A 24,471-nucleotide genomic window follows, 5' to 3' on the forward strand; every position below is an offset into this window, starting at 1 on the left:
TCTAAGTGTTCTTTTTAAAAAGGTTTTGTTACATTACTGCTTATTTTCCTGTGGAGTAAAACATTATCCATTCAGACTTTAGTGCAGCCCCTGGCCCAAAGCTGCTATTTTCACCATAAGCATCTTTACCAAGTACCCCCTGCCTACACCTGAAACATAAGATTCAGGAACAAATGCAGTAGCCACTTATCTTCGTTCCTGGTCAGCTCTGCCTTCCCATTTTCTAGTTTTGAACCTTCCTTTTCTTGTTTCTCTAATTTTTCTTCTGGTTCCTATCTTCCTTCTCCACCTAGCCTCTTCAAACTGACAACTTGCTTCTGTGGTCTAAGTTTATTTGGTTTCTCCCAAAGATGCTACCTCTTAGAAATGAATGTATCCCTAAAAATTCACATAGACTGAATATCTGTATCCCTAAAAACTTGTATATCGAAACTAACCCTGAACTCGTGTTCTGGAGTAGTAGTAGTATCTGGAGATGGGGCCTTTGGGAAGTAATGAGGGTTTAGACTGCATAAGGGTGAGGCCCTCATGATGGGATAAGAGGCCTTATAAGGAGAAAGAGAAATCTCTCTCTTTTCTCCTCTACACCCTTCCTGCCCTACCCTAAGCACAAAAGAAAGGTCATGTGAGGACACGGCAAGAAGGCAGCCACCTGCAAGCCGGGAAAAGAGTCTTCACCTGAAACCAAATCCTGCTGGACCTTGATCTTGGACTCTCTAGCCTCTAGAACTGTGAGAAATAGATTTGTTATTTAAACCATTCACTCTGGTATTTTGCTATGGCAGCCCACACAGACTTAGACCCCCCCCCCATCCTCAGCTCCAAGCCCTGCAGTCCACAAACTAGTGATAACCCAAATGTTTTTAATTTTTTAAGATTTTATTTAAAAATTTATGTATACACCCATTGTGAGGCTTGAACTCACAAGCCTGAGACAAAGAGTCAGTCACACACTCCACCAAATGAGCCAGCCAGGTGCCCCCAAAAGTTTTTAATTTTAATGAAGTCCAACTTATCTATTTTCTTCTTCTGTTGCCTGTGTTTTTGGTGTCTTATCCAAGAAATCACTGCCAAATCCTATGTCATGAAGCTTTTCCCCTAAGTTTTCTTCTAAAGAGTTTCATAATTTTAGCTCTTAGGTCTTTGATCCATTTTGAGTTAATCTTTATATGTGGTGTTGAAGATTTTATTTTATTTTATTTTTGGCTTGAAAGGGAGTAAAGTCCCTGAACTAAAGAAAAGTACCAAGAAGCAAAGCAAGGAAGTAAGAAAGAAAGCTCAAACTAGAGGGTACAGACAGTGAAGTAAAAGAGGCCAGTAATAATTTGCAGCCCTTCATTAAGATAATCCATATAATCCAGTGTTTCTCAAATGCACTATGGGCATTTGGGGCAAGATAATTCAATTCTTTGTTGTGCAGAATAGCAGGGCACTGCAGTGGTTGGGATTCCTGGTGCCCATCCACTAAATGCCAATAATGCTACCCTTCTCATCAGTGTGACAAGCAAAAAATGCCCTCATGTTTCCAACAACCCTCTAAGGGGAGAATACTGGCCCCTGTTTTAAACCACTACACAGAAAGTACTGAAAGGGTAGAGTCTAGAAAGACTGTTTATATCTACATTTCTAAATAGCACAGCACAAGTAAGAATTTCATCCCCAACTATAATACAAGTCACTGTAATAAAACTTACGGTTCTTTTCAACTTACTTTAGGTTTCTTAAGATGTTAATACATAATCCCTTATCTAAACTGAGGAATTCACCACTATACTGGAAGCAGAATCCCTTCTCTTCCTATAGAAGTCAGAAGGTTCAAGATAGTTTGTCTTTCTATCACCTAACAACAAGACAAGAGCCTATAACCCACACTTAGGCAATTAGATGCTCTGGCTGGGACTACAAAGCTGAAGTGACATAAAGAAACAAGGACTCAATTTTAGAAATAACTCAGGAAGCAGATCCAGTGTCAAAAGGTAGCAAAGCGGGAACTTGGGTGGCTCAGTCGCTTAAGGGTCTGCCTTCGGTTCAGGTCATGATCCCAGGGTCCTGGGATCGAGCCCTGCATCGGGCTCCCCGCTCAGTGGGAAGTTTGCTTCTGCCTCTCCCTCAGATTATGCTCCCTCTGTTTCTTGCTCTCTCTCTCTCTCTCAAATAAATAAATAAAATCTTTAAAACAAAACACAGAAAGAGTAGCAAAGCCATAACGAGTGCTCAGTGACAGCAGCACTAAGGGTGGTACACTGTTTCTTGACCCTCACTACGGTTCTGCATACGTAGCTTCCTTTAATGCCTATTTTCTAAACCTAGTTCTATAGCCTTTATATCAATTCTGAAAGCCAGCCAATATCCTTCCAATAAATACCTTTTACATGCATACCAAATACATGCATACCAAATACATGCATTTCACTTGGTTTCTACTGTTTGTATCCAAAATTCCTCTACTATAATTTTTTTTAATGTAGGCAGAAGAGGTATTCTGACACTACGACCTAAGCTCATGCCTTTGACTCACTCTCAAATGCTGCTGGTAAGGCAATTCCAACCAATGTAGGATGACAAATTCTGACCCACCACCACCACCGAAAAACAGAGGAGTTCCACCTAATGCTTAAAAATCCCAAGTTATTCTGAATATGGCATAAATGAGAACAAGCTGGAGAGCAGGAAGGCAGTCAACCAACCCATAATTACTAATTACTATTACTCACTGATTAAGAAAGTACTTTCAGGAATCTGGGAAGAGACCTGGGACTTGGCAAAGCACTAACCTATGTAGCCTGCTCTCCTGCAAAGCTATTCTCATGCCTGAGTTGCCAACTGCTATAACTTCCAGCATAGGCTAAAAGGGCCTGCCTCAGTCACTCCTGTGAAGAGGTCCTCCTGATCATCTGCCCAGTTCAAAACCATCACCTGAGGGAGACTACAAGGCTCTCCAGAGAAAAGGCCATGCCAAAAGGGATCCATTTTGCCTAAGGTGAACTACTGGCTATTCAACTCCAAGTCTACAAAAAAGAGGCCCCTCATAGACTGCTCCACTGACTGCTCATCTGGACCTAATTAAAGTCCATACACTAAAAGGGGTTCCTGGGTGGCTCAGTCAGTTAAGCGTCTGCCCTCGACTCAGGTCCTGGTCTCAGGCTCCTGGGATCAAGTCCTGCATGGGGCTCCCTACTCAGTAGGGAACCTGTTTCTCCCTCTCCCTCTCCCTCTGCCTGCTCATGCTCTCTCTCTCTCAAATAAATAATAAAAATAAAATCTTTAAAAAAAATAAAAATTTATTTAAGAAGTCCATACACTAAAAACAAGGAAGCCAGATAGCACCAGATAGTAAACCCAAATCTTCAATTCAAATCTACTCTTCTATACTTTCCTTCATGATGCTGGGGCTTAGACTCTGCAAATTATCCCCCTCTTTTATCAACTGGCTTCCTACTAGGTTCAACCAATAAGCAGTACTAAAGGGAGACTGGAAAGCAGGAAGATGGGATCTAGATAACCTAATTCTAAAATACTTCTGGATGTCAATTCATCAAGAAGATGTAGCAATTATAAACATATATGTAATAATTATAAAAACCAAACAACAGAACCCCAAAATATATGAAACAAGCATTGATAGAACTGAAGGAAGAAACAGGCAATTTTACAATAATAGTTGGAGCTTCCATACTCCACTTTCAATAATGGCTAGAACAGAGATGATGTAACTAACTAAAATCAGAAATAAAAATGGAGACATTACTGCCAACCTTATAGAAATAAAAAAGATTAAAAGACAGTACTATAAATAAGTGTATACAACCAAATTAGAAAACCTAGATGAATTGGACACATTCCTAGAAACACACAAACTACAAAAACTGACTCAAGCAAAAACAGAAAATCTAAATAAACCTGTAAAAGGTAAGGATCTTGAATCAGGAACCAAAAACCTCCCAACAAAGAAAGGCCCAGCACCAGATGGTTTCACAAGTGAATTCTACCATGTTCAAAGAATTAACACCAATCCTCCTCAAACTCTTCCAAAACAACAGAAGAGGAAAGAACACTTCTTTTTTTTTTTTTTTTTAAGATTTTATTTATTTATTTGACAGAGAGAGACACAGCGAGAGAGGGAACACAAGCAGGGGGAGCAGGAGAGGGAGAAGCAGGCTTCCCACTGAGCAGGAAGCCCGATGTGGGGCTCAATCCCAGGACCCTGGGACCGTGACCTGAGCCGAAGGCAGACACTTAACAACTGAGCCACCCAGGCGCCCCAGGAAAGAACACTTCTTAACTCATTCCATGAAGCCAGCATGACCCTGATATCAAGCCAAAGATACCACAAGAAAACTACAGACCGATACCCTTTAGAAATACAGATGCAAATATCCTCAACAAAATGCTAGCAAACTAATCCCAACAGCGTATTAAAAGGATTATACATACCATGAGCAAGCAGATTTTATCCCAGAAATGCAAATGTGGTTCAACACAAGAAAATCATAAAATGTAATACACCGCATTAATGGAACAAAGGGAATAAAACACATGATCATCTCAACTGATGCAGAAAAAGCATTTGACAAAATCCAACACCCTTTCATGATAAACATACAGCAAACTAGGAATATAAAGAAACTTCCCTCAACATGATAAAGGGCACTTATAAAAACCTCACAACTAACATACTCAGTGGTAAAAGACTAAAAGCTCTCCCCCTAAGATCAGAAATAAGGCAAAGATGCCCACTTTCACCACTGCTATTCATTATACTGTAAAGTTCTAGCCAGAGCAATTAGGCAAGAAAAAAAAAAAATCAAAAGAATCCAAGTTGGAAAGGCAGAAGTAAAACTATCTCTATTCACAGATGACATGATCCTATATATATACAGAAAATCCCCAAGAATCCACAAAATGACTACTGAAGATAACAAATGAACTCAGTAAAATGGAGAGCACAAGCTCAACATACAAAAATCAGTTACGTTTCTATATATCACAAATGAAAAATCCAAAAAAGGAAATTAAGGAAACAATTCCACTCATAATAGCATACAAAAGAATTAAATACTTAGGAATAAATTTAACTAAAGAGGTGAATACTTGTGTACTGAAAACTACAAATATTGCTGAAAGAAAAAGAAGACGTAAATGATGGAAAGATATAGTCATGGACTGGAAGATTTAATATTGTTAAAAAGGTAAGACTGCTCAAAGCAACCTACAGATTCAACAAAATCACCTTGAAAATTCCCACAGCTGTTTTTGCAGAAATCGAAAAGCTGATCCTCAAATACATAAGGAACTGCAAGTGGCCCCAAATAGTTAGAACAATCCTGAAAAACAGTAACAATGTTTAGAGCACTCACATTCCCAAATTCAAAACTTGCTACGAAGGTTCAGTAATCAAAACTGTGTGGCACTATTCTAGGTCATGAATTCCTATCTCTGAAGGCATTTTCGAGATTATGTTGTATTACATCCCCTTGCATGCGAGGTGTGTGCAAACCCAGTAGTGCAGAATCATGAGATACCTACTTAAAATAATGTCTCTCCCTCTGTCTGCATCTCTTTCTGATTCTGATTGCTCTCCCTCTTTTTCCCTCATCCCCATTCTCTCCAAAATGTATGTACATTTTTAGAGGACTTTAAGTCCTATTAAGCTCAGATTAAATGGCCTTTTATATCTATGACTGATGCCAACACAAGGTCCATTATTTGATTTTTTTAATATATTAAATAATAATGATTTACTTTTCATGATAATGTGGAACTAAATGGGTAAAAGCTAGGTAATTTCAAAAAAAAAAAAAACAAAACAGTGTGGTACTGGCACAAGGACAAACATATATAGATGAAAGGAACAGAACTGAGTGTTCAGAAATAGACTCATACTAGTACAGATAATTGATTTTCAAAAAGGGTGCCAATACTGTCCAATGGGGGAAAAAAGTTTCTTCAATAAATGGTGCAGGAACAACTGAAGAGCCACACATAAAATAATGAAGTTGGACCCCTTTCTCACACCATACACCAAAGGTCAAAATGGATCCACAACCTAAATATAAAAGTTAAGGTCATAAAAATCTTAAGACAATAAGAGTAAATCTTTGTGACCTTGGTTTGGTAATAAACTCTTAAATGACACCAAATGCATAAGTAACAAAAGAAAATAAATTGGGCTTCATCAAAATTAAAAACTATTTACATGAAAGAACATTTCCAAGATAAGTGAAAGATAATCTACAGAAAGGGCAAAAACACTCACAAACCATCAATCTGATAAGGATCTAGTATCCAGAAGATATAAATATGTCTTACCACTCAATAACAAAAGGACAAACCACCCAATTTTTTTAAAGGGACAAAGTACCTGGGTGGACATTTCTTTCAAAAAGATACACAAATGGGTGCCTGGGTGGCTCAGTTGGTTAAGCAACTGCCTTCGGCTCAGGTCATGATCCTGGAGTCCCAGGATCGAGTCCCACATCGGGCTCCCTGCTCAGCAGGGAGTCTGCTTCGCCCTCTGACCCTCCCCCCTCTCATGTGCTCTCTCTCTCTCTCTCTCATTCTCTCAAATAAATAAAATCTTAAAAAAAAAAAAAGATACACAAATGGCCAATAAGTACATGAAAAGATGTTCAATATCACTAGTCATGAGGGGAAATGCAAATGAAAACTACAATGGGATACCACTTCACACACATTAGGATGGATATATTTTTTTTTTAAACGTTGACATGGATGTGGAGAAACTGGAACCTTCAGATGTCGCTAATGGGAAGGTAAAATGATTCAGCTGCCATGGAAAACAGTTTGGCAGTTCCTCAAGATGTTAAACATAGAATTACCATATGACCCAGAAATTCCACTCCTTGGGATATACCCAAGAGAAGAATTAAAAACAGATACTTAAACAAATACATGTACACAGTGTTCACAGCTGCACTATTCAAAGTAGCAAAAAGGTGGAAACAGTCCAACTTGTCCATCACCAGAGGAATGCCTAAACAAACTGTAAACTGTCTATACAAACAATGGAGCATCACTCAGCCATAAAAAGGAATGAAGTACTGACACATGCTACAATGTGGATTAGTCTCAAAAACAATATGATAAGTGAAAGAAGCCAGACACAAAATGTCTTACATAGCATGATTCCATTTATGTTAAATATATGCCACATGGGTCATAATATTTACCAGAATAGGTAAATCCTTAGAGACAGAAAGCAGACTGGTAGTTTGCCAGGGGCTGGTGGGGAGACGGAGTGGGGAGTAACTGCTTAATGGGTATGGAGCTTCCTTTTAGGGTATGAAAATATTTTGGAACTACACAGAGGCAGTGATTGCACAACACCGTGAATGTATTAAATGCCACTAAATTGTTCACTTTAAGATGACTGATTTTATGTCATGCAAAATTTACCTTGATTGAAGAAATACTTAAGAGCTTAGACTCAAGAAGGGCAAACACAATTTTAACAAACAAGGTAAAACCCACCCTACCCGTCTTTGTGCAGCCATAGTAAAGTACCAGAGTGAATGGCCTATAAACAACAAAAATCTATTTCTTACAGTTGCAGAGGCTGAAAGTCCATGATCAGGATGCCAGTATGTCAGGTTCTGGTGAGAACCCTCTTCCAGGTTGCAGACTGCCAACTCCTCACATGGTGGAATGGGCAGAGAGAGAAAGCAAGCTCTCTCACATGTTTTTATAAGGGCACTAATCACATTCATGAGGGTTTCACACTCATAACCTAATTACCTTCCAAAGGCTCCACCCTCCTCATACCATCACACTAAAAATCAGGATTTCAACATATGAATTTTGGGAGGACACAAGCATTCGGTCAGTAGCATCACCTGATATCAAGACTTATATAAAGCTACACTCATTATTACACTTACTAAAACAGCACATCATGCGCATCCAAAAGAAATAGAAGGACAGAGAGCCCAAAAACAAACCTATGAAAATATGAAAAATTGTTTTATGGAAGAAACAGCATTACAAATCTATGGGAAAAGACAGATTCTTCAATAAGTAGCACAGGGAAAACTGGACACCTGTACAAAAAAAATATAAACTCAATCCCTACCTCATCACACACAAAAATCAAAACCAAACAGTAAGTTAAATCCCTAGGTGTGAAAAACAAAACTTTAAAACTGCCAGAATTGAAAATACAGGTCACCATAACTTCAGGGTTTAAATCATTCCCTAAGCAAAATTCAAAAAGCAATACCATGAAGAAAAATATTAACAATTTCAATTACGTTAAAATTTTAAATTCTGTAACATTAAAGAAACCATAAACAAAGTATAAAAATAAGGCATCCATGTTCAAGAAGATGTGTAATGCACATAACAAAGAATTCACTCAGAATGTATAAATAATTCATACAAATAAGAAAAAGGAGAAAAACCCAAAAGAAAAATTGACAAAAAAAAAATGTGAAAGAGCAACTCAAAGACTGGGAAACCCAAACAACCAATGTTAAAAAAAAAAAAAAGTTCCACCTCACTAGTCATCAGGGAAATAAAAACTAAAATTGGCATGAGATTAATAAAGATGTTTAAAGTCTAACAATACCATGGTTTATGGTTTATGAAGATTCAGGTAGGAGTGTAAATTGGTACAACCACTCTACAGACAATTTAGCAAAAAAAATTTTGAGTCAGTGATACACCAGCTTTACAACCCAGTAGTTCTATTATTAAGTTTTTACCATGGAGAAAAAATGGACTATCATTAAGTCATAAAATGGACTAAGAGAATAAAATAACTGAACCACAGCCCAATATCAACATACATAAATTGTTAAAAAAAAATGTTGAGCAAAAAAGAAAAACTCACAGAATGATATATATAATATTTAAGAACAGGCAAAACAATATAAAATTATGCATTTATATTTATATAGATAGTTTTATCAATATATGTTACAGAAGTATAAAATCATATACTTAAGACAATGTTAACTCAGGCCAGAAATTTGCCTCCAGAAGAGTAATTTTTGGCTAAAATAGGAAAATGTTAACATTTTAAATAGCAGGTACAGTTACATTAATATTATGTTAAGACTTGTATGTATGCGTTTAACTCTTGTACAAAATAATGATATAGAGAATTTATACCAGATATCAAAACATACTATTATAAAACTATGAAATTAAAACAGTGTAGTGCTTTGGGGAATAACCAGAAAGATCCATAAGGGGGTTAAAAAAAAGAAAAAAGAACTATGCACATACTGGGATATATTACCATCTATTTAAGTAATCCCCCGTTGACAGACATTTAGATCATTTAAATATGTCATGTTAGAGTTTCAGGGAATATTCTTTTTTTTTTTTTTAATTTTATTATGTTATGTTAGTCACCATACAATACATCATTAGTTTTTGATGTAGTGATCCACGATCCATTGTTTTCGTATAACACCCAGTGCTCCATGCACTACGTGCCCTCCTTAATACCCATCACCGGGCTAACCAATCCCCCCTGCCCCCTCCCCTCTAAAACCCTGTTTGTTTCTCAGGTCCATAGTCTCTCATGGTTCATCTCTCCCTCCAATTCCCCCCACCCATTTTTCCCTTCCTTCTCTTAATGTCCTCCATGTTATTCCTTATGTTCCACAAATAAGTGAAACCATATGATAATTGACTTTCTCTGCTTGACTTATTTCACTTAGCATAATCTCCTCCAGTCCCATCCATGTTGATGTAAAAGTTGGGTATTCATCTTTTCTGATGGCTGAGTAATATTCCATTGTATATATGGACCACATCTTCTTTATCCATTCATCTGTTGAAGGGCATCTCGGCTCTTTCCACAGTTTGGCTATTGCGGACATTGCTGCCATGAACATTGGGGTGCATATGGCCCTTCTTTTCACTACATCTGTGTCTTTGGGGTAAATACCCAGTAGTGCAATTGCTGGGTCATAGGGTAGCTCTATTTTTAAATTTTTGAGGAACCTCCACACTGTTTTCCAAAGTGGCTGTACCAACTTGCATTCCCACCAACAGTGTAAGAGGGTTCTTCAGGGGATATTATTGAACATTTCTTTGTGCAGTGATGTGACGATTTCCCAAGAATAAGTTCTTAGAAGAGCTGAATCAAAGAATATGCACTTTAAATTAGCTGATACCACCAAATTGTTCTTCACAGAAACTCTATGAATCTAGACCCACAAACAGTCTAAGTGCAAGAGGAGCCAGTCGCTCAATGTTCACTGCACTCGAGTTATTACCAATGTTTTTAAGTACTCTACTTGTTAAGTAGAGGGAAAAATCCAGGTCATGAGAAGGTAAATGTTTATTGATGGCATCACTAATTAACAGAAAAATTATTCACATTTATTATTATATGCATAACAGATACATACCAAATATAAACCTTGTATCAGATGCCATCTTACTGCCAAGTAATTTAAGAGGTCATGTATGCACATATAACTTTATAAATAAACTTACAAATATAACCACAATATAGCTATCTACACAGTTTCAGACACATAAATACATACAATCATGCCAGATCTTAATTGGTGGGCATATTTTTTTCAGATGCCAGAGTCTAGATGCTGACTGAAAAAAACTACAGAACATTGCACCTTATTTCCAGATAACACAGTCCATATTCCAGAAATGCAGAAATTAATGACATAAATGCATTAGAAAAAAACAGAGAGAAGGAAAGATAAGACAATAACCTATCTGTACCCTCAAAAAATGCCAATGACCTAAATGCATACACCAAGTCTCATCTAGGTGAGAAGGTATCTCTAAGACCCATAGAATCTGACTCCAAAGATGATGATACATACTTTAAGAATGATGTTAAGATGTGAATGTAAGATTTAAATTTTTCAGTGGTGTCCAAGTCAAAACTAATCTTCTATAATCCCCAGTACTTGGCATAATGCTTAGCACATACTCAAAAACACTTGCTGAATAAATGAATGTGACCAATATTCTCTAATGGTTAACATCATTATCACAAAGGAAAGGCCAAGAGATCTGTATAAGTGATAGAGGTTGATGTTATAAACTTGTAAATGTCAAAAATGTAAAAGGAAAAACAATATACACAGTGTTCTTTGTAGTCTCCAGATTACTTCATATCCTTTTGTTTCTTTAACTCGTTATATAACTTGTCCCTAAAGTTCTTGTCAAGATATGGGGAATAAAAGAGAACAGACACTTTCAATGGCATCTCTCAATATTAAGGTTAGGAAATCAAAGAAAATTTTACATCAAGAATAGTAAGAGCCTTCACAGATCTGAAGCCTGAATTACTCAGGGACTCTCTGTTTTCCACAGCATCTACCCTAAAGACTTAGACAGCAAATTAAAAGATGGAATTGTTAACTGGGTTCAAAAATGACACCTCGAAATACTTTTCTAAATATACCTATTACCTTCATCCAGGCCAGCACATAAAATGTTCCACAAAAAATGTTCAATAAATTATACTTTCAAACTTATGAAAACCAAGACTATAAAACAGTATTTCATTCATTTACACTTTTTAAATTGGTACAAATTTCATTACAGAATCAGGATATTATGTAAGTGAATTATAGTCACATATGAAATGGTTTTTAACCTTTATTTTTATATGTAAAAATGACACTGCTAATTCCTATTTAGAACACATTTTGTTTTCACAGTATTTATAATATCTTGAAGTAAATTACTGCCACATTTTTCAGTTCCCTACTTCATGAAATTATTAGTATTTCATATGTATGAGCTGGAAGGAATCTTTAAAGATTCAATCAATTCCCTCATTTCATAAATCAGGCAGGAAAGTCATAGCTTACCTAAATACACTCCAGCAAGTAAGGACAATGCTGAAACTAGAGCCCCTATCTCTTAACACCGAACCCGATGTTCTTTTAAATATGCAATGATGCCTTCCTTCTGGACTACATAAAATTCCAAGATAGACCACTGAAATGAATGCCCTTTGAAGAACATTTTTCTTATAATAAATCCTAAAACCTAATCTGTAACTAAATCTCCAGTGCATTCTTCATTATAGCCATGTTCTAAAAGGAAAAATTTCCAGCAGAGGTTCAGTGGCAGTCAAAATAAACTTTTCCTGACAGAATTTGCAAAATTCTGACTTATTTGAAATTAAAAACAGCAAATGATTGTCTGGCCAATTAATATACAGCATCAGCCCAAACCATAGGCTAATTTTTTAAATAATTTTCAAACAACGGTAAACAAAACATTTGCCCAGTTAATGTTTACCAGGTATTACCGATTTAAAAAAAAAATCCTCCTTCTCTGTGGAAGGTAAGTTCCAAGACCCCTAAAGGATGCCTGAAACCACAGATAGTAACAAACCCTGTATATTCACCATTTTTTCCTATATATACCTATGATAAAGTTTAATTTATAAATAAGGAATAGTAAAAGATAAACAACTCATAATAAAATACAACAATAACAATATACTGTAATAAATGTTACATGAATGTGGTCTCCCTCCCTCTCTCAAAATACCTTATTGTACTGCACTCCCCTTATGATGATGATGATGTGATGATAAAATGCCTACGTGATGAGGTGAATGCAGGCCTTGTGACCTAGCATTAGGCTGCTACTGACCTCACACACGTCAGAAGGAGGATCATCTGCTTCCAGAGTGCGGCTGACTGCAGGTAACTGAGAACTAGGCAAGTGAAACCGCGGATGTGGGGGGACTACTGGAGATGTTTAGTTTCTTAGGTGCCAACTTTCAGCATGATCTAATTTTATAGCTATATTTGTAAAAATTAGGTTAGTAATACCTAACTTACAGGTCTGACATAAAGACTAAAGGATAAATGTGTGAAAACATTTATCACATGCTATTATTTTCTTCCTTTTTTCCTAAAGAAGGAGAAATTCAATGTGGGGGCATGCAAAATAACTTAGATACATTTATAGGAATAAGTATGTTGTAGATAGGGCCAATAGGAATTATTCATTAATTTTTTAAATTATTTTTTATAAATGGCCTTTATTAAAGACTCTATGCTTCTCATTATAAGACGTCATTCCTCCTCCTTCTGCATTTTACCTCTCAATTCTTCCTTGTGTTTTGTTTATACCTTCTCTTAGGAAATTTGCCACCTTGCCATGCACACCATTTATTCAATAGGTATATACTTTTATTAAGGGCCAAATGTACTTCAAGCATTGGACATACAAAGATAAATTAAAGACAGTTATTTGCCCTCAAGGAGCCCATGCTCTTTTAGGAGAGACAGAGAAGCAAGCATACAGACTGTAAATATGCAATCACAGACATACATGAGGAAGATAAAGTACCTGGGAAAAACACTACCTACAGACAGGGGAGGTAAGGAAATAAACCCATAAGAGGATTTGGGCAATCTCAGCTGTAATGGATAAATTAATACTAACAAGAATCCTGTAGATCAGAAAACACTATTAGGAAATAAGATTAAATGCAAATCACTCAAAGTAACTGAAGCACAGAATTACAATAAATAATACTGATAAAAAAATACAATCTAATTTCAAACTACATGTTATACAGACTACATAATCTACATAAGACAATGTTAATAATTTGGAAGTAATAATCTTAGATTGTTTGATCCTTTAAAATAAGAAAATCCAAAAATATTAATAAGAGTACAGAAACATTTCATAGCCCTATAACACCTTATAAAACCCAAGAGAAATTTTGGAAACGCTATTATAGCTCTTAAAGCAAATAAACTGATGCTTGAACAAATTTGATTTCCTTAAAACATTTAACTTGATCCAATAAATACTGTTAATATATTAACATTCGATTTCGGAGCATCATCTCCTGGAATTTCCAACACTCACTGACCAACATGAAAATCACAATTTATACCTGGGCATTCTGCCTTTTAACCATGCCATTCTAATACTTTATTCATTTCTGAGAATTAAAAATATACCGACATATTCAGTGATTTGATAATGCTGAACTAATAAAAGCAAGGTCACTGTCACTTGGTCTAGGATCAAAATTTGACTTTAAATAAGGATATATCAAATGTCATCTGGTGAGCAGTGGCAACGCCAAAATACAGCCTCCTCCAAATCACTATCAATACTTAAGGAAAGATGCAGAAAATGATGAAAACTCAGACTATCGAAGAAGTAAGAGCCATCACATCAGAATTTGGAAGAATTCTTTACTAACTGATAACCATACTTAGATTATACAGAATCAAGCCTTACCTCATGCAACAAAAAATGCCCAAACTACTACGCTACCGCAACTGTAACTGATCTCAGAGACCAAAGGTCTGTCCCAATAGGAAAATGGGACAGAGACCTCCATACAGAGCACTCACTGTTCAACCCGCCTTTCCCCACTCTCTTCCCAATTCTTACCTTATTATCTAACTGATCAGGTTCAGTCAGAGAGCAACTCCTGGAGGATGGGGGAAGTGTGTGGGAAACAATGAAAAACTGCTTTCTAAGTGGTAATGGACAAGACAAGAAGAATCTCAGTAGCTGTCCATGCAGCCAACTGTACTCTTAATTTAGGAATCACATAAAAATGTACTCTGGCACCAAAACAGTTGAGAGGACTAAAGATGCTACTATCACAGCAGAGTAGAGGAAATGAGACTGAGAGGTGCACAGATCAACTTGTTCCCCAACTACAGAAGTGAAAACGTTATTCACTCAATAAAAGTAAATAAAGTCTATATACATATACATACAGTCAAGGCATCTACATCAGACTGTTGATAAATATCAAGTATAAACAGATTTCACATCTGAGTAAAGGCAAGTGGGAAAAATAACCATGAGACAAAGAGGGTAAATACATTACAAGGGAAAGCCCAGCAGACTTAACAGGATAAAGTGATGTGACCTCCCCCAAACACGAGCAGAATTCCCTAACAGGATAAGGCAGAAAAAGGCATGGAGGAGGAATGAGGGAAGGATATTAAAATTAAAATGACAACAGTGAGATTTAAAATCTCTACTCTTGTAATAAAAAGCAAAACTGAATCAAGCAACAATGCAAATCATGACATGAAAATCTTGAAAAACTCTCACTGAAATACGCACACTGCGATCCGGACTAGACACATTTCGAGTCCAACACGGACGTGTCATTAGTGACAAACACACTGGCCAGCACAGGTTTAGAGTGATTATGTCTAGTACAATGTCTCACAGCTAGTTAGTAAAACCAAGACACAACTTTAGGTCCTTCTAACTCCAAAGCCTGTTCTTTCTGTTTGAGGAAACTATCAGAAGTTAACGTATTTTCAAGTATTCAAGTCACACTAACAAAATCCTGACTAGAGGATGAAACTTACTGGCAATTCAAATAAATATTTAAAAAACAAAACAAAACCACAAAGCCCATTTATACAATGCCATTATATAAAACAAACGTCAGTTTCAAGAATTATGAAAGAAATTAGTAAGTAAAATTTCAATTAGGTCTATTATGTACATAAATTGTGAACATACTTTATGTGCATCAGTATATACTTGTAACAACATTCATGTGTTTTACGACCAATAGCTGTTTTGGTTACCCTGAAATCACAGATGCTAAAAATGACTGTCATCAACATCAAACCACGCACTTTACATTATTATCATCTGAGAACTATGGGTTATTTGTGAACCACTTAATAGAAGGGGACATACAGGTTTTCTCACGAAAAGACTTTATCTCAAATTCACGTACTATTATATAAATTAAAGTATTAATTCCGTATGGTATATATTTCCTAGTAATCCATAGCATGTCACCCAGAAACTGGCAGTTATCCTGGACTCTCTCCTCTCCTACCTTAGCCCCCATATCTGATCAACTATCAATTTCTGTGAAACTTAACACATTAACATCTCTTGAATCAACCACTCTTCTCCACTAATTTCTCTCCTTCTCCATTATCACCACTGTGGTCTAAGCCAATCTCTTCTGTGGCCTAGCCTCTCCTAATTTCACATGCCCTCCTGCTCCTCTCCAATCCAGTGTTTACAATGCAACCATAGTGATTATTTAAATTTTTAAAAAATGATTATGTCATTGCTTTGCTTTAATGAAAACCCTTCACTGACTTTCCACAGTACTCAGGATAAAGACCAAAAACTTAACTAGACTCTCCAGTATTGTGCCCAGATCCAGCTCAGGGCTGCCATCTGAAAATACCCATTTGGGTGTTGCCAGATCCTCCAATTTTTTCAAGAGAAATCAGAAGTCCAGACTTTCATGTGAAATCTCCTGATATGTGAAGGCCGGCAACTAACTCATACTTTCTGAACAACAAGGAGGCCAAATCTGACCTCTCATAGTAGTCTCTTCGCCTAGCCCCACACTGCTAAATCTCTACACCAGCCATACTGAACATTTCTCAGATCCTCAATGATGCCAGGCTTTTTTCTTAGGGTTCTCAGACATGTGGTGTCCTCTGCTTTGATCACTTTTTCCCACATCTCTACCTCACTTAGCAATCTACTTGTTCTAAGTATCTGAGCCATTCGTTGCTTCCTCAATGAAAACTTCCCTATTCCCATGGGCTGCCCCCCCCAACCCCAATCCACAGGATAAATCACACCATTATGTGCCCTGACAGCACTGAGTACAACTCCATAACACGTAGCACACTTTGAAAATAAATGTATGTATTTAGGGGCGCCTGGGTGGCTCAGTTGTTAAGCGTCTGCCTTCGGCTCAGGTCATGATCCCAGGGTCCTCAGATGGAGCCCCGCATCAGGCTCCCAGCTCGGCGGGAAGCCTGCTTCTCCCTCTCCCACTCCCCCTGCTTGTGTTCCCTCTCTCGCTGTGTCTCTCTCTGTCAAATAAATAAAATCTTTAAAAGAAAAAAAAGAAAAGAAATGTATTTATTTAATGCCCATCATCCCCCTAGATGAGAAGCTCCATTAAAGCAGGGCCTGACACGCAATGGACATGAAATACACATTTGTTGCTAACTACTCTGGTTATAAAATGTTCCTTTAGACACCAAGGTTTGAGTATACTTTTAAAATATTAATCTGTTCCTAACTTTTCAGAAACATGTACAGTATTTAAAGTGGTCTCAAAATTAAAATAATTCAATTAAAACTATAATTACCAGTAACAATAACTGCTAATCTTTACTGAGCACTTACTAAATACTAGGAAATATTTTGAGCACTTTACATGTACTATCTCATTCACTACAACAATCTGTAAAGTAGATGCCAACGTCATCCAGAGGAAGCAGCTTAGGCACAGAGTTTAAAAATTTCAAGATCATACATCTAATCAGTGACAAACGAGGGCATAAATCCATGCGGTCAAGACTGTAGAACTTAAGCACCTAACTATAATACTAAATTAACTCATTAATAAAGAAAAGTCAATTCAACAAGTACCCCTTAAATACTGTGAATAAGAAATAATGGCCATGATTCATGTTCCATTACTTATCCATTAAAGTAAGGTTCCTCATCCCTCTACCCTGCACCCTTCTACATACACAAAATAAAGATAAATTATCAATTTGCATTTTTCAAATTAAGATTTTTTTGAACCACACCCAAAATAGGTATGATTTTAGCACCAACTAGTCCTGTTGAAATATTATCTTTCTGAATGATTTTTAAATGAGCTAATGTTTCTACATTAGCTTGATGTTTTATGTCTCCCATTTTAAACTTACTATTTGAATGATCTCTATTTTGAAATGTACTTCATTGCCCATGTTAGAAATTGCTACAGATTGTGCTTTCAGATATAAGCAACAACCGATAACATACCAAGCAAATATAAACCGATATAACCTCAGAAATACGTAGAGAGGTAATACAGGGATCCCTCTTCACCGGAACCCTCACAATTTGAATCCTTGCTTTCCAAAATTCAGGAACTAAGCAGTTTGAATAAATTCTCACATGTATCATTTGCAACCCGGGCTCTTACTATCCAAAACTCAGGATCTGGCTCACAATCCCTTACTATTAGAACTCAATAACCAACCAAAGCTCCCAACTCAGGAACCCAATAGTTTGGATAACAATACACAAAGCAAAATATTCACAGGTTATATAAACTTAAGAATTCTCGTTTAAGAGGGGCGCCTGGGTGGCTCAGTCGGTTAAGCGTCTGCCTTCAGCTCAGGTCATGATCCCAGGATCCTGGGATCGAGCCCCGCATCAGGCTCCATGTTCTGCGGGAAGCCTGCTTCTCCCTCTCCCACTCCCCCTGCTTGTGTTCCCTCTCTCGCTGTCTCTGTCAATTAAATAAATAATTAGAAAAAAAAAAAGAATTGTTTAAGAGATCTAAGTAGGCTTTTTAAAAATGTAAATAAGATGGACATACCTGTATTCTCATTCAAATCTTTTTTTTTCAAATCTTACATTTTAACTACACTTAACTGAGAATTTTTTTTTTAAAGATTTTATTTATTTGACAGACACAGCGACAGAGGGAGAACAAGCAGGGGGAGTGGGAGAGGGAGAAGCAGGCTCCCCGCTGAACAGGGAGCCCGATGCGGGGCTCAATTCCAGGACCCTGGGATCATGACCTGAGGCCAAGGCATGACTGAGCCAGTCAGGCGCCCGGAGAGAATTTTTCTAATGAATGTTTTTAAACTAGAATGTTGCCATATACTGTATATTTTTTAACCTTTAGACCACACAAAATATAAAGTTTAGTACATGACAGATTAGTGTAATAACAGAGTTCAGTAATGTTAATGTGTGGCTCTCAAAGAAATCTGAAGCCAGTCTTAACACCCTTTATTCTCAAATATTTATCATAGCTTGTATAAAAATCATGGGAAATAAGGTTCTCCAGGAAAACAGTACTTTCAGTGTTAATTTTTCAGCAACATATTTCACAGATCAGATTTTTCTCTAAGTCACAAAGAGCAAAGAGCAAAAATAAAAGAAACTGATGCGAAAGAGTACAGAAGTTGAAAATGATGGCAAAAAGTCCAAATTTAGTTACAAAATAATGGCTTGAAACAATTTTAGAAGTAACTACACCACAAGGTTCAGCCAAAAGTCAAAGAATCGGGAAGCAAATAGTGCATTAACAAGATTGAGAAAAAGGAAAAACCAGCTGTCATTACAACATTGCATTATCCCAAGTATTTAACGTAGGCTCACATCTGAACCTAAGCTTCTTCAACTCCTGCTTAATAAAAAGTGAAAACTAATGTCAGTTGAAAACAGAATTCAAGTATATGGTTTGTTTTTTTTCACATACTCAAAAGTTATTTTAAGAAACAGGAAAAAGGGAACTTAGCAGGTCAAAAATATATATATAGGTTTGAGAAAAGTAAACTACTTTCCCAAACTCTTCTTTTGACACAAATTGCATAAATGATTTAAAGAGATAAACACTAGAGCTCCTATTTTATCCTGATTTGGCTCTACTCACCCAACAGCTCTCCTCAAATTTGGTGATTTGAAAGAATGTGAACCCTTTCATCAACCATATTGCAAAAGTTACTTGACACACTCCAACCCACATATTAAAAAAAATAATAAAAAATTTAAAAACATAACCAAATCTTTCTACAAGACACAAAGTGAAATGACTGTAAGATTCAATGATATTTTTAACCTAACTGATTTCCACATGGAATACCAAAACAGATCCCCTGAAAATAAAAGAAATCAGGTTATTTTTGTATGCTAAGAAAGGACAGGTATATTCTGTCCATAGTTTGTCTTCCTAAAAAGGTAAGATTCATTACTGATCTTTAACTACAAGCTAGAGAATAAGAGCCCTTTGGAAGAGAACTCATAGAAGCTGGAAGGATTCAATGGGTCTATTTCACAGGGTGGCACTATGACTGAATGCAACATTCTAATAAATGAAGACGCAGCATAGGTAATCATTTCTTTAGATTAAATTTTCCTACCTCCCAATTTTTCACATCAGACCTAATATCGCTGAGCTCAAAGGTTTCTCCTATATAAAACAAAGGAGCTGCACTTTAAATGGGGCTCTAGGAGCTCTTCCAGTCCATGGTTTTATTCCACCAGTTTTGAAATAACTACAACTCTTAACGACTCAGGGAAAATTACATCTTACTAAAAAAAAAAAAATAAAAATAAGACAGATTTGATGCAATAAACCATGCCCTGTTCTGCCAAACGTTAATACCAAAACTTCTAAAATAAACAAACCTGTGTCTATGTTCATCAGGTCCATGGATCAGGAAGACTCCAGGGTTTTTAGCCCCTTTGCTGGCATCTACATGAGGAATTAACACATCTTCCAAACCCAAATCAAAGCGTTTGTGTTTTGAAGAGTCTGGAAGGAAGAAGAATGCCCCAAAACACAGGGTGATGAAGGCACTTAGAATAAGGAGGAGGATAAACTTCTCGGAAAGTCTCAAGGTAGCCCTGTGATGTGGGAAGGAAGGCGGCCCCAGGTTCAGAGGTGGTATCCTTCGTCCAGATAAGGGCAGCAGGGCCGGGGTAGTCATCGTTTACGCTCTTGAATTGAATATCTTACAAAGTTCTCATCTTATGTCAGACGTACAATACATTGAACAGTCTCCAAAATCTTGGCAAAAAAATGGAAAAACTCAATTTTGTTCCTCTTAAAGGACTCCTGTGCTTTTTAATAGGGCACCTCTTTCACGCTCGTCCAATTACATTCAGAAACGAGCGTGGCCCCCACACGATCACTAGTTTGTGTCCTGTAATATTTTCTCTGCCATTTGGTTTTCAGTACCTCATCGGGTTATCACAAGTCTCCTCTTCATTCCTAAGAGTAGATGAGGCAAGCAACACTGCAGAAAGGATGCAAGGTGGGGTCTTCCATTCCTGCACCCCAGTGAGATGCTCCAATGTAGTCTCCCGCCCCAAAGGGAGACTGACCAGATCCGAGGAGTTGCAGAAGGTGCACTTAACCACCTCTGATGCTTCGATTCCAGAACCTCTTCACCTCGGTGGTGGAAAAATAAGGGGCTCCTCGGAAGTCTGCCAACAGGGAAGGAAAGAGGTCTCCCGCCTCGCCGGGAAGGCGAAGCGGCGGCGCCGGGCGAAGCCGCGGGAAGGGAGTCTTGCACGCCCGCGCCTCCCGCCACCGCCCCCAGGCTCCACGCTTCGGGGAGAGCTCCGCCGCTGCCCCCTCGACGGCCGGCGCGAAGGGCATTCGCGCCCCAAATGCCTGCGCCCTCGCAGCCGCCGCTGTTGCTAGCGCACGGGTCTGGCGGGGAGCGGAACTTCCTCCTCGGGCGGCCACTGAGAAGCCCCGGCGTGTGCAGGGGGAGGGGAGGCGCGGCGGCCGCCCCCGCCCGGCTCCTCCTCCCGCTCGCCGCCGCCGCCGCCGAAGTTAACCCCGGCGCCTGCTCCCCGGACGAGGCCGCCGCTGACCCCGCCGCGCCCGGCCGCGGTGACCGGGCCCCCGCCGCCCCGCGGCGCGGGAAGAAGTCGCGCCGCGGCCCCTCAGTCCGAGAGCCCGGGGCAGGCGCCTGCTCATTCCTCGCTCGGCGCTGGGGAGGCGGCGGCCCCGGGCGCGCAGGAGCGGCCGCGCCTCGGGCGAGCAGAGGTCGGCTCCGTCTCGGTCCTCGCCGGCCGCGGGCCGCCGTGGGGGCCTCCTCGGCGCCGCCTCCGGTCGCTCGCAGCAGCTTGCTCTGGCGGCGGGTGCGGGAGAGGCGGCGCGTCCACGCGGTGCGGCGCTGCGGCCCGGTCGTCAGCCCCTGCCTCCTCGGCCCGGGGAGCGCAGACAGCAGAGGGCCGACGCCCGTTGGGCACACGCCTGCAGGGGACCCGGGGGTGCGGGAGGAAGGGGGGCGGAAGGCGCGGGCCGGCCTGCCGCCCTGACTCGCGAGTGGGCGTCCCCGGGCGCCGGAGTGTGAGGTGCGCGCGCACGCTCCGGGCCCCGCCCCGCCCGGCCCGCGCTCCGGCCTCGCGCTCCGGCCTCGCGCTCCGGCCTCGCGCCGCGGCGGGCTCCAGCGCCCGCGCGCCCCCCGGAAGCGTCCGGCTGCCGGCGTCTGGGCGCGCGGTGGGCGCGGTTCGCCCCCAGCGCCCGGCTGCCAAGGTTGCCGCTGCCGGGCGCCTTGCCATCGCCAGTTGGTGGCATTGGCCCGGCCTTGGGGAGCGGGAGGAGGGCGCGGGTCGCGAAGGGTTCGCCGCAGTTAAGGCTTCGCGGAATGAACGGGCTCTGGCGTTTAATCTTGCTCCATGGGGGTCTTGTCTTGTGGTATAGACCGTCGGTCCCTAGGGCCCAGCGGCAGGATCTCAGACTTCTTCCATGTAGCCCATGTGCACATTGCTGGGCACCCGAGACTCGAGCACCGACCATGTGCCAGGCTCTGTGTTAAAAATGGCGACCTTGTCCTTTCCGTTAGGTTTCCAGTCTGCGGAATGGGTGACACCAGCCCATATGACCTTATATGAAAGCGGCCTCTTCATGATTCAGTTTCTGCAATACGTTTTCCAGTCATCTCACTCCTCACCACCACCACTCCCGTAAAAAAGAAAAGTGTGATCGAGGAGGTTCTAAAACCCAAAAGGGCAATATTGTTTAAATTCGGGCTTAAAAACAATCTAGTCGATTCCTTCATCTATAATATTGAGAAGAACCATGTTGTGATTAAGTCCGAAAGAATGTTTTATGATATATATGTATTGTCGCTTGCAACTTACTTTCACGTTGAGTTTTACTCTAATATTAAGATAAGTTGTCATTCCCTCTAGGCATCCTTACTGATGGCTGGGGATTGGAGAGGAAGCCCTTAAATGGCAGGGGAGAAAAAGACAGTCTCAGCTCAAAAATCAAGCAATAAATAAATAAATCCTCATGCTCATTGGCACAACTCGAAGTACATTCTAGTCTGCACTATTTTCAGAAGCTCTGCTTATCCAGCTACCTACCGTATGACAAAAGAAGTCATTGTGGTTGACCATGCTTCACCAAATCAAACAGAGATAAAAATGTTAACGGAGGGTCCCCTCTCATGAGTTCACCCAGTCATGCTGGCAGTAAAGTGTGCTGAATCCAAAGTGAGGTTTGTGTTGGACACTTGTCAAGAGTAGGTATAAGAAACGCCCTGCCTTCCTGAAGTATCTCTATAAAATGTGCCAATTTCATGAATAAGTTTCTAATGCTGAGCCTCTCCGGAAGCCAAAGGAGAAGAAACATGGGTTTCCTACTGGTCAGGTCATTCTTTCCCATGAAAAGATGAGGGAAAATAAATACTGAGCTATGAATGACATAGCAAGTTATGTGTCTTGCAAAGTAAATACCTAAGTTGACACTAAATCATTAACCACAGAGAGATCAATCATAGGAAACCTGCCACAACCTAGTGTGACTTTGGCAGGCTCAACCTCATAGCTTCTGGAAAAGTCTTATATGTGCCCCTTCTTTCTTGTCCTTACCTTCCTGCAAAATTCATTTTTCCTTCATGAGAGTAAAAACATCATTATTTAAATTGGGGGTTATTGTAGATGTTTAAGTTCAGTCTGCAATTCTGAAGCCATTGATGCTGTCAGTTATTTTATTATAATCCTACCCAAGCATCAAAAAGTAGCATGTAAAAAAAAAATCACATATATATTTAGTGTGTGCATGTATTCTCTTCTAGAGACTAGGTCCCTTTCAAATAAGTTGCGGAAGAATCAGCACCGTTTTGTTGGGTTTCCTTAAAGCAAGTTGCAGATGCATTCATAAATATGGTTACAAGTATATAAAAATATGCATATAAAAGATTAAAAGGGGGAGCACGTGGGTGGCTCACGCGGTCGGGCGTCTGCCTTCGGCTGCGGTCATGATCCCAGGGTCCTGGGATCGAGCCCCGCATCGGGCTCCCTGCTCGGCGGGGAACCTGCTTCTCCCTCTGCCTCTGCCTCTCTCTCTCTCTGTCTCTCATGAATAAATGAATAAAATCTTATGAAAAAAAAAAGATTAAAAGGGAAGATTTGAAAAAGAAGTATAACTGTTGTGTTAAGATGCTGGTATTACATTTGATTTTCCCCATGTGTTCTGTTTGTGTTCCTTTTATGGAATAATGTTAAACTGGTACCTGAGAAAGTTGAGGTCAGATTTCAAATAGGTGGACTCAATTGTATCAAGGTGAAAACACATCTGGGGGCAATCAACAGAAAGCAGAGCGTATATATAAAACAGGGAAGGATCTCATTCTAGAGAGTGCAAAGAGAATATCTCATTTTCAAAGAGCAGTTATGCTTTAATCAAAGGTATAGACAAGATTCCAAAGTGGCAGATAGAGAGATGATTTCCCTTTTATAAATCCATATACATTAATTGATACTTCAGTAAATATGACTTATTAAATTACTAACAAAACAAAATTTACCCCTACATATTTTGGATGTATAGGATCATTACTGCGATCCACTTACATATTACAGTGTAAAAGTTATTTGAATTTATTCAATCATATGTTAACTTTTCCACTATCAAAACAATTTTAACACCTATCACATACACACACACACACACACCACCTCACTGTGTTTTCAGTT

The 24,471-nt window shown here is 39.3% G+C and overlaps 2 protein-coding genes across 3 annotated transcripts in view; both read right to left on the reverse strand.

Moving 5' to 3' along the window:
• MAN1A2 (mannosidase alpha class 1A member 2) overlaps window positions 1-21,059 on the reverse strand; it is a 217,360-nt gene extending 196,301 nt beyond the window's left edge. The window contains exon 1 of one of the 2 annotated variants that reach the window (XM_034990197.1): window positions 20,158-21,059. In XM_034990197.1, coding sequence (XP_034846088.1) covers window positions 20,158-20,459 — 302 coding nt within the window. In that variant the 5' untranslated portion in view covers window positions 20,460-21,059. The remainder of the gene's footprint in view (window positions 1-20,157) is intronic. The other variant, XM_034990198.1, reaches the window with a different exon arrangement.
• On the reverse strand, window positions 20,670-22,671 carry LOC118000516 (translation initiation factor IF-2-like). The gene is made up of 3 exons (XM_034990276.1): window positions 22,630-22,671; window positions 22,415-22,547; window positions 20,670-22,072 (listed from the first exon to the last, which is right to left on the reverse strand). Exons 1-3 carry the CDS (start codon window positions 22,669-22,671, stop codon window positions 20,712-20,714), a joined length of 1,536 nt encoding a protein of 511 aa, XP_034846167.1. The 3' UTR covers window positions 20,670-20,711.
• Between the last annotated feature and the right edge of the window lie 1,800 nt (window positions 22,672-24,471).

This window comes from Mirounga leonina, unplaced genomic scaffold (assembly GCF_011800145.1).
Source record: "Mirounga leonina isolate KUSES-001 unplaced genomic scaffold, KU_Mleo_1.0 Mir_507, whole genome shotgun sequence".
Taxonomy (NCBI): domain Eukaryota; kingdom Metazoa; phylum Chordata; class Mammalia; order Carnivora; family Phocidae; genus Mirounga; species Mirounga leonina.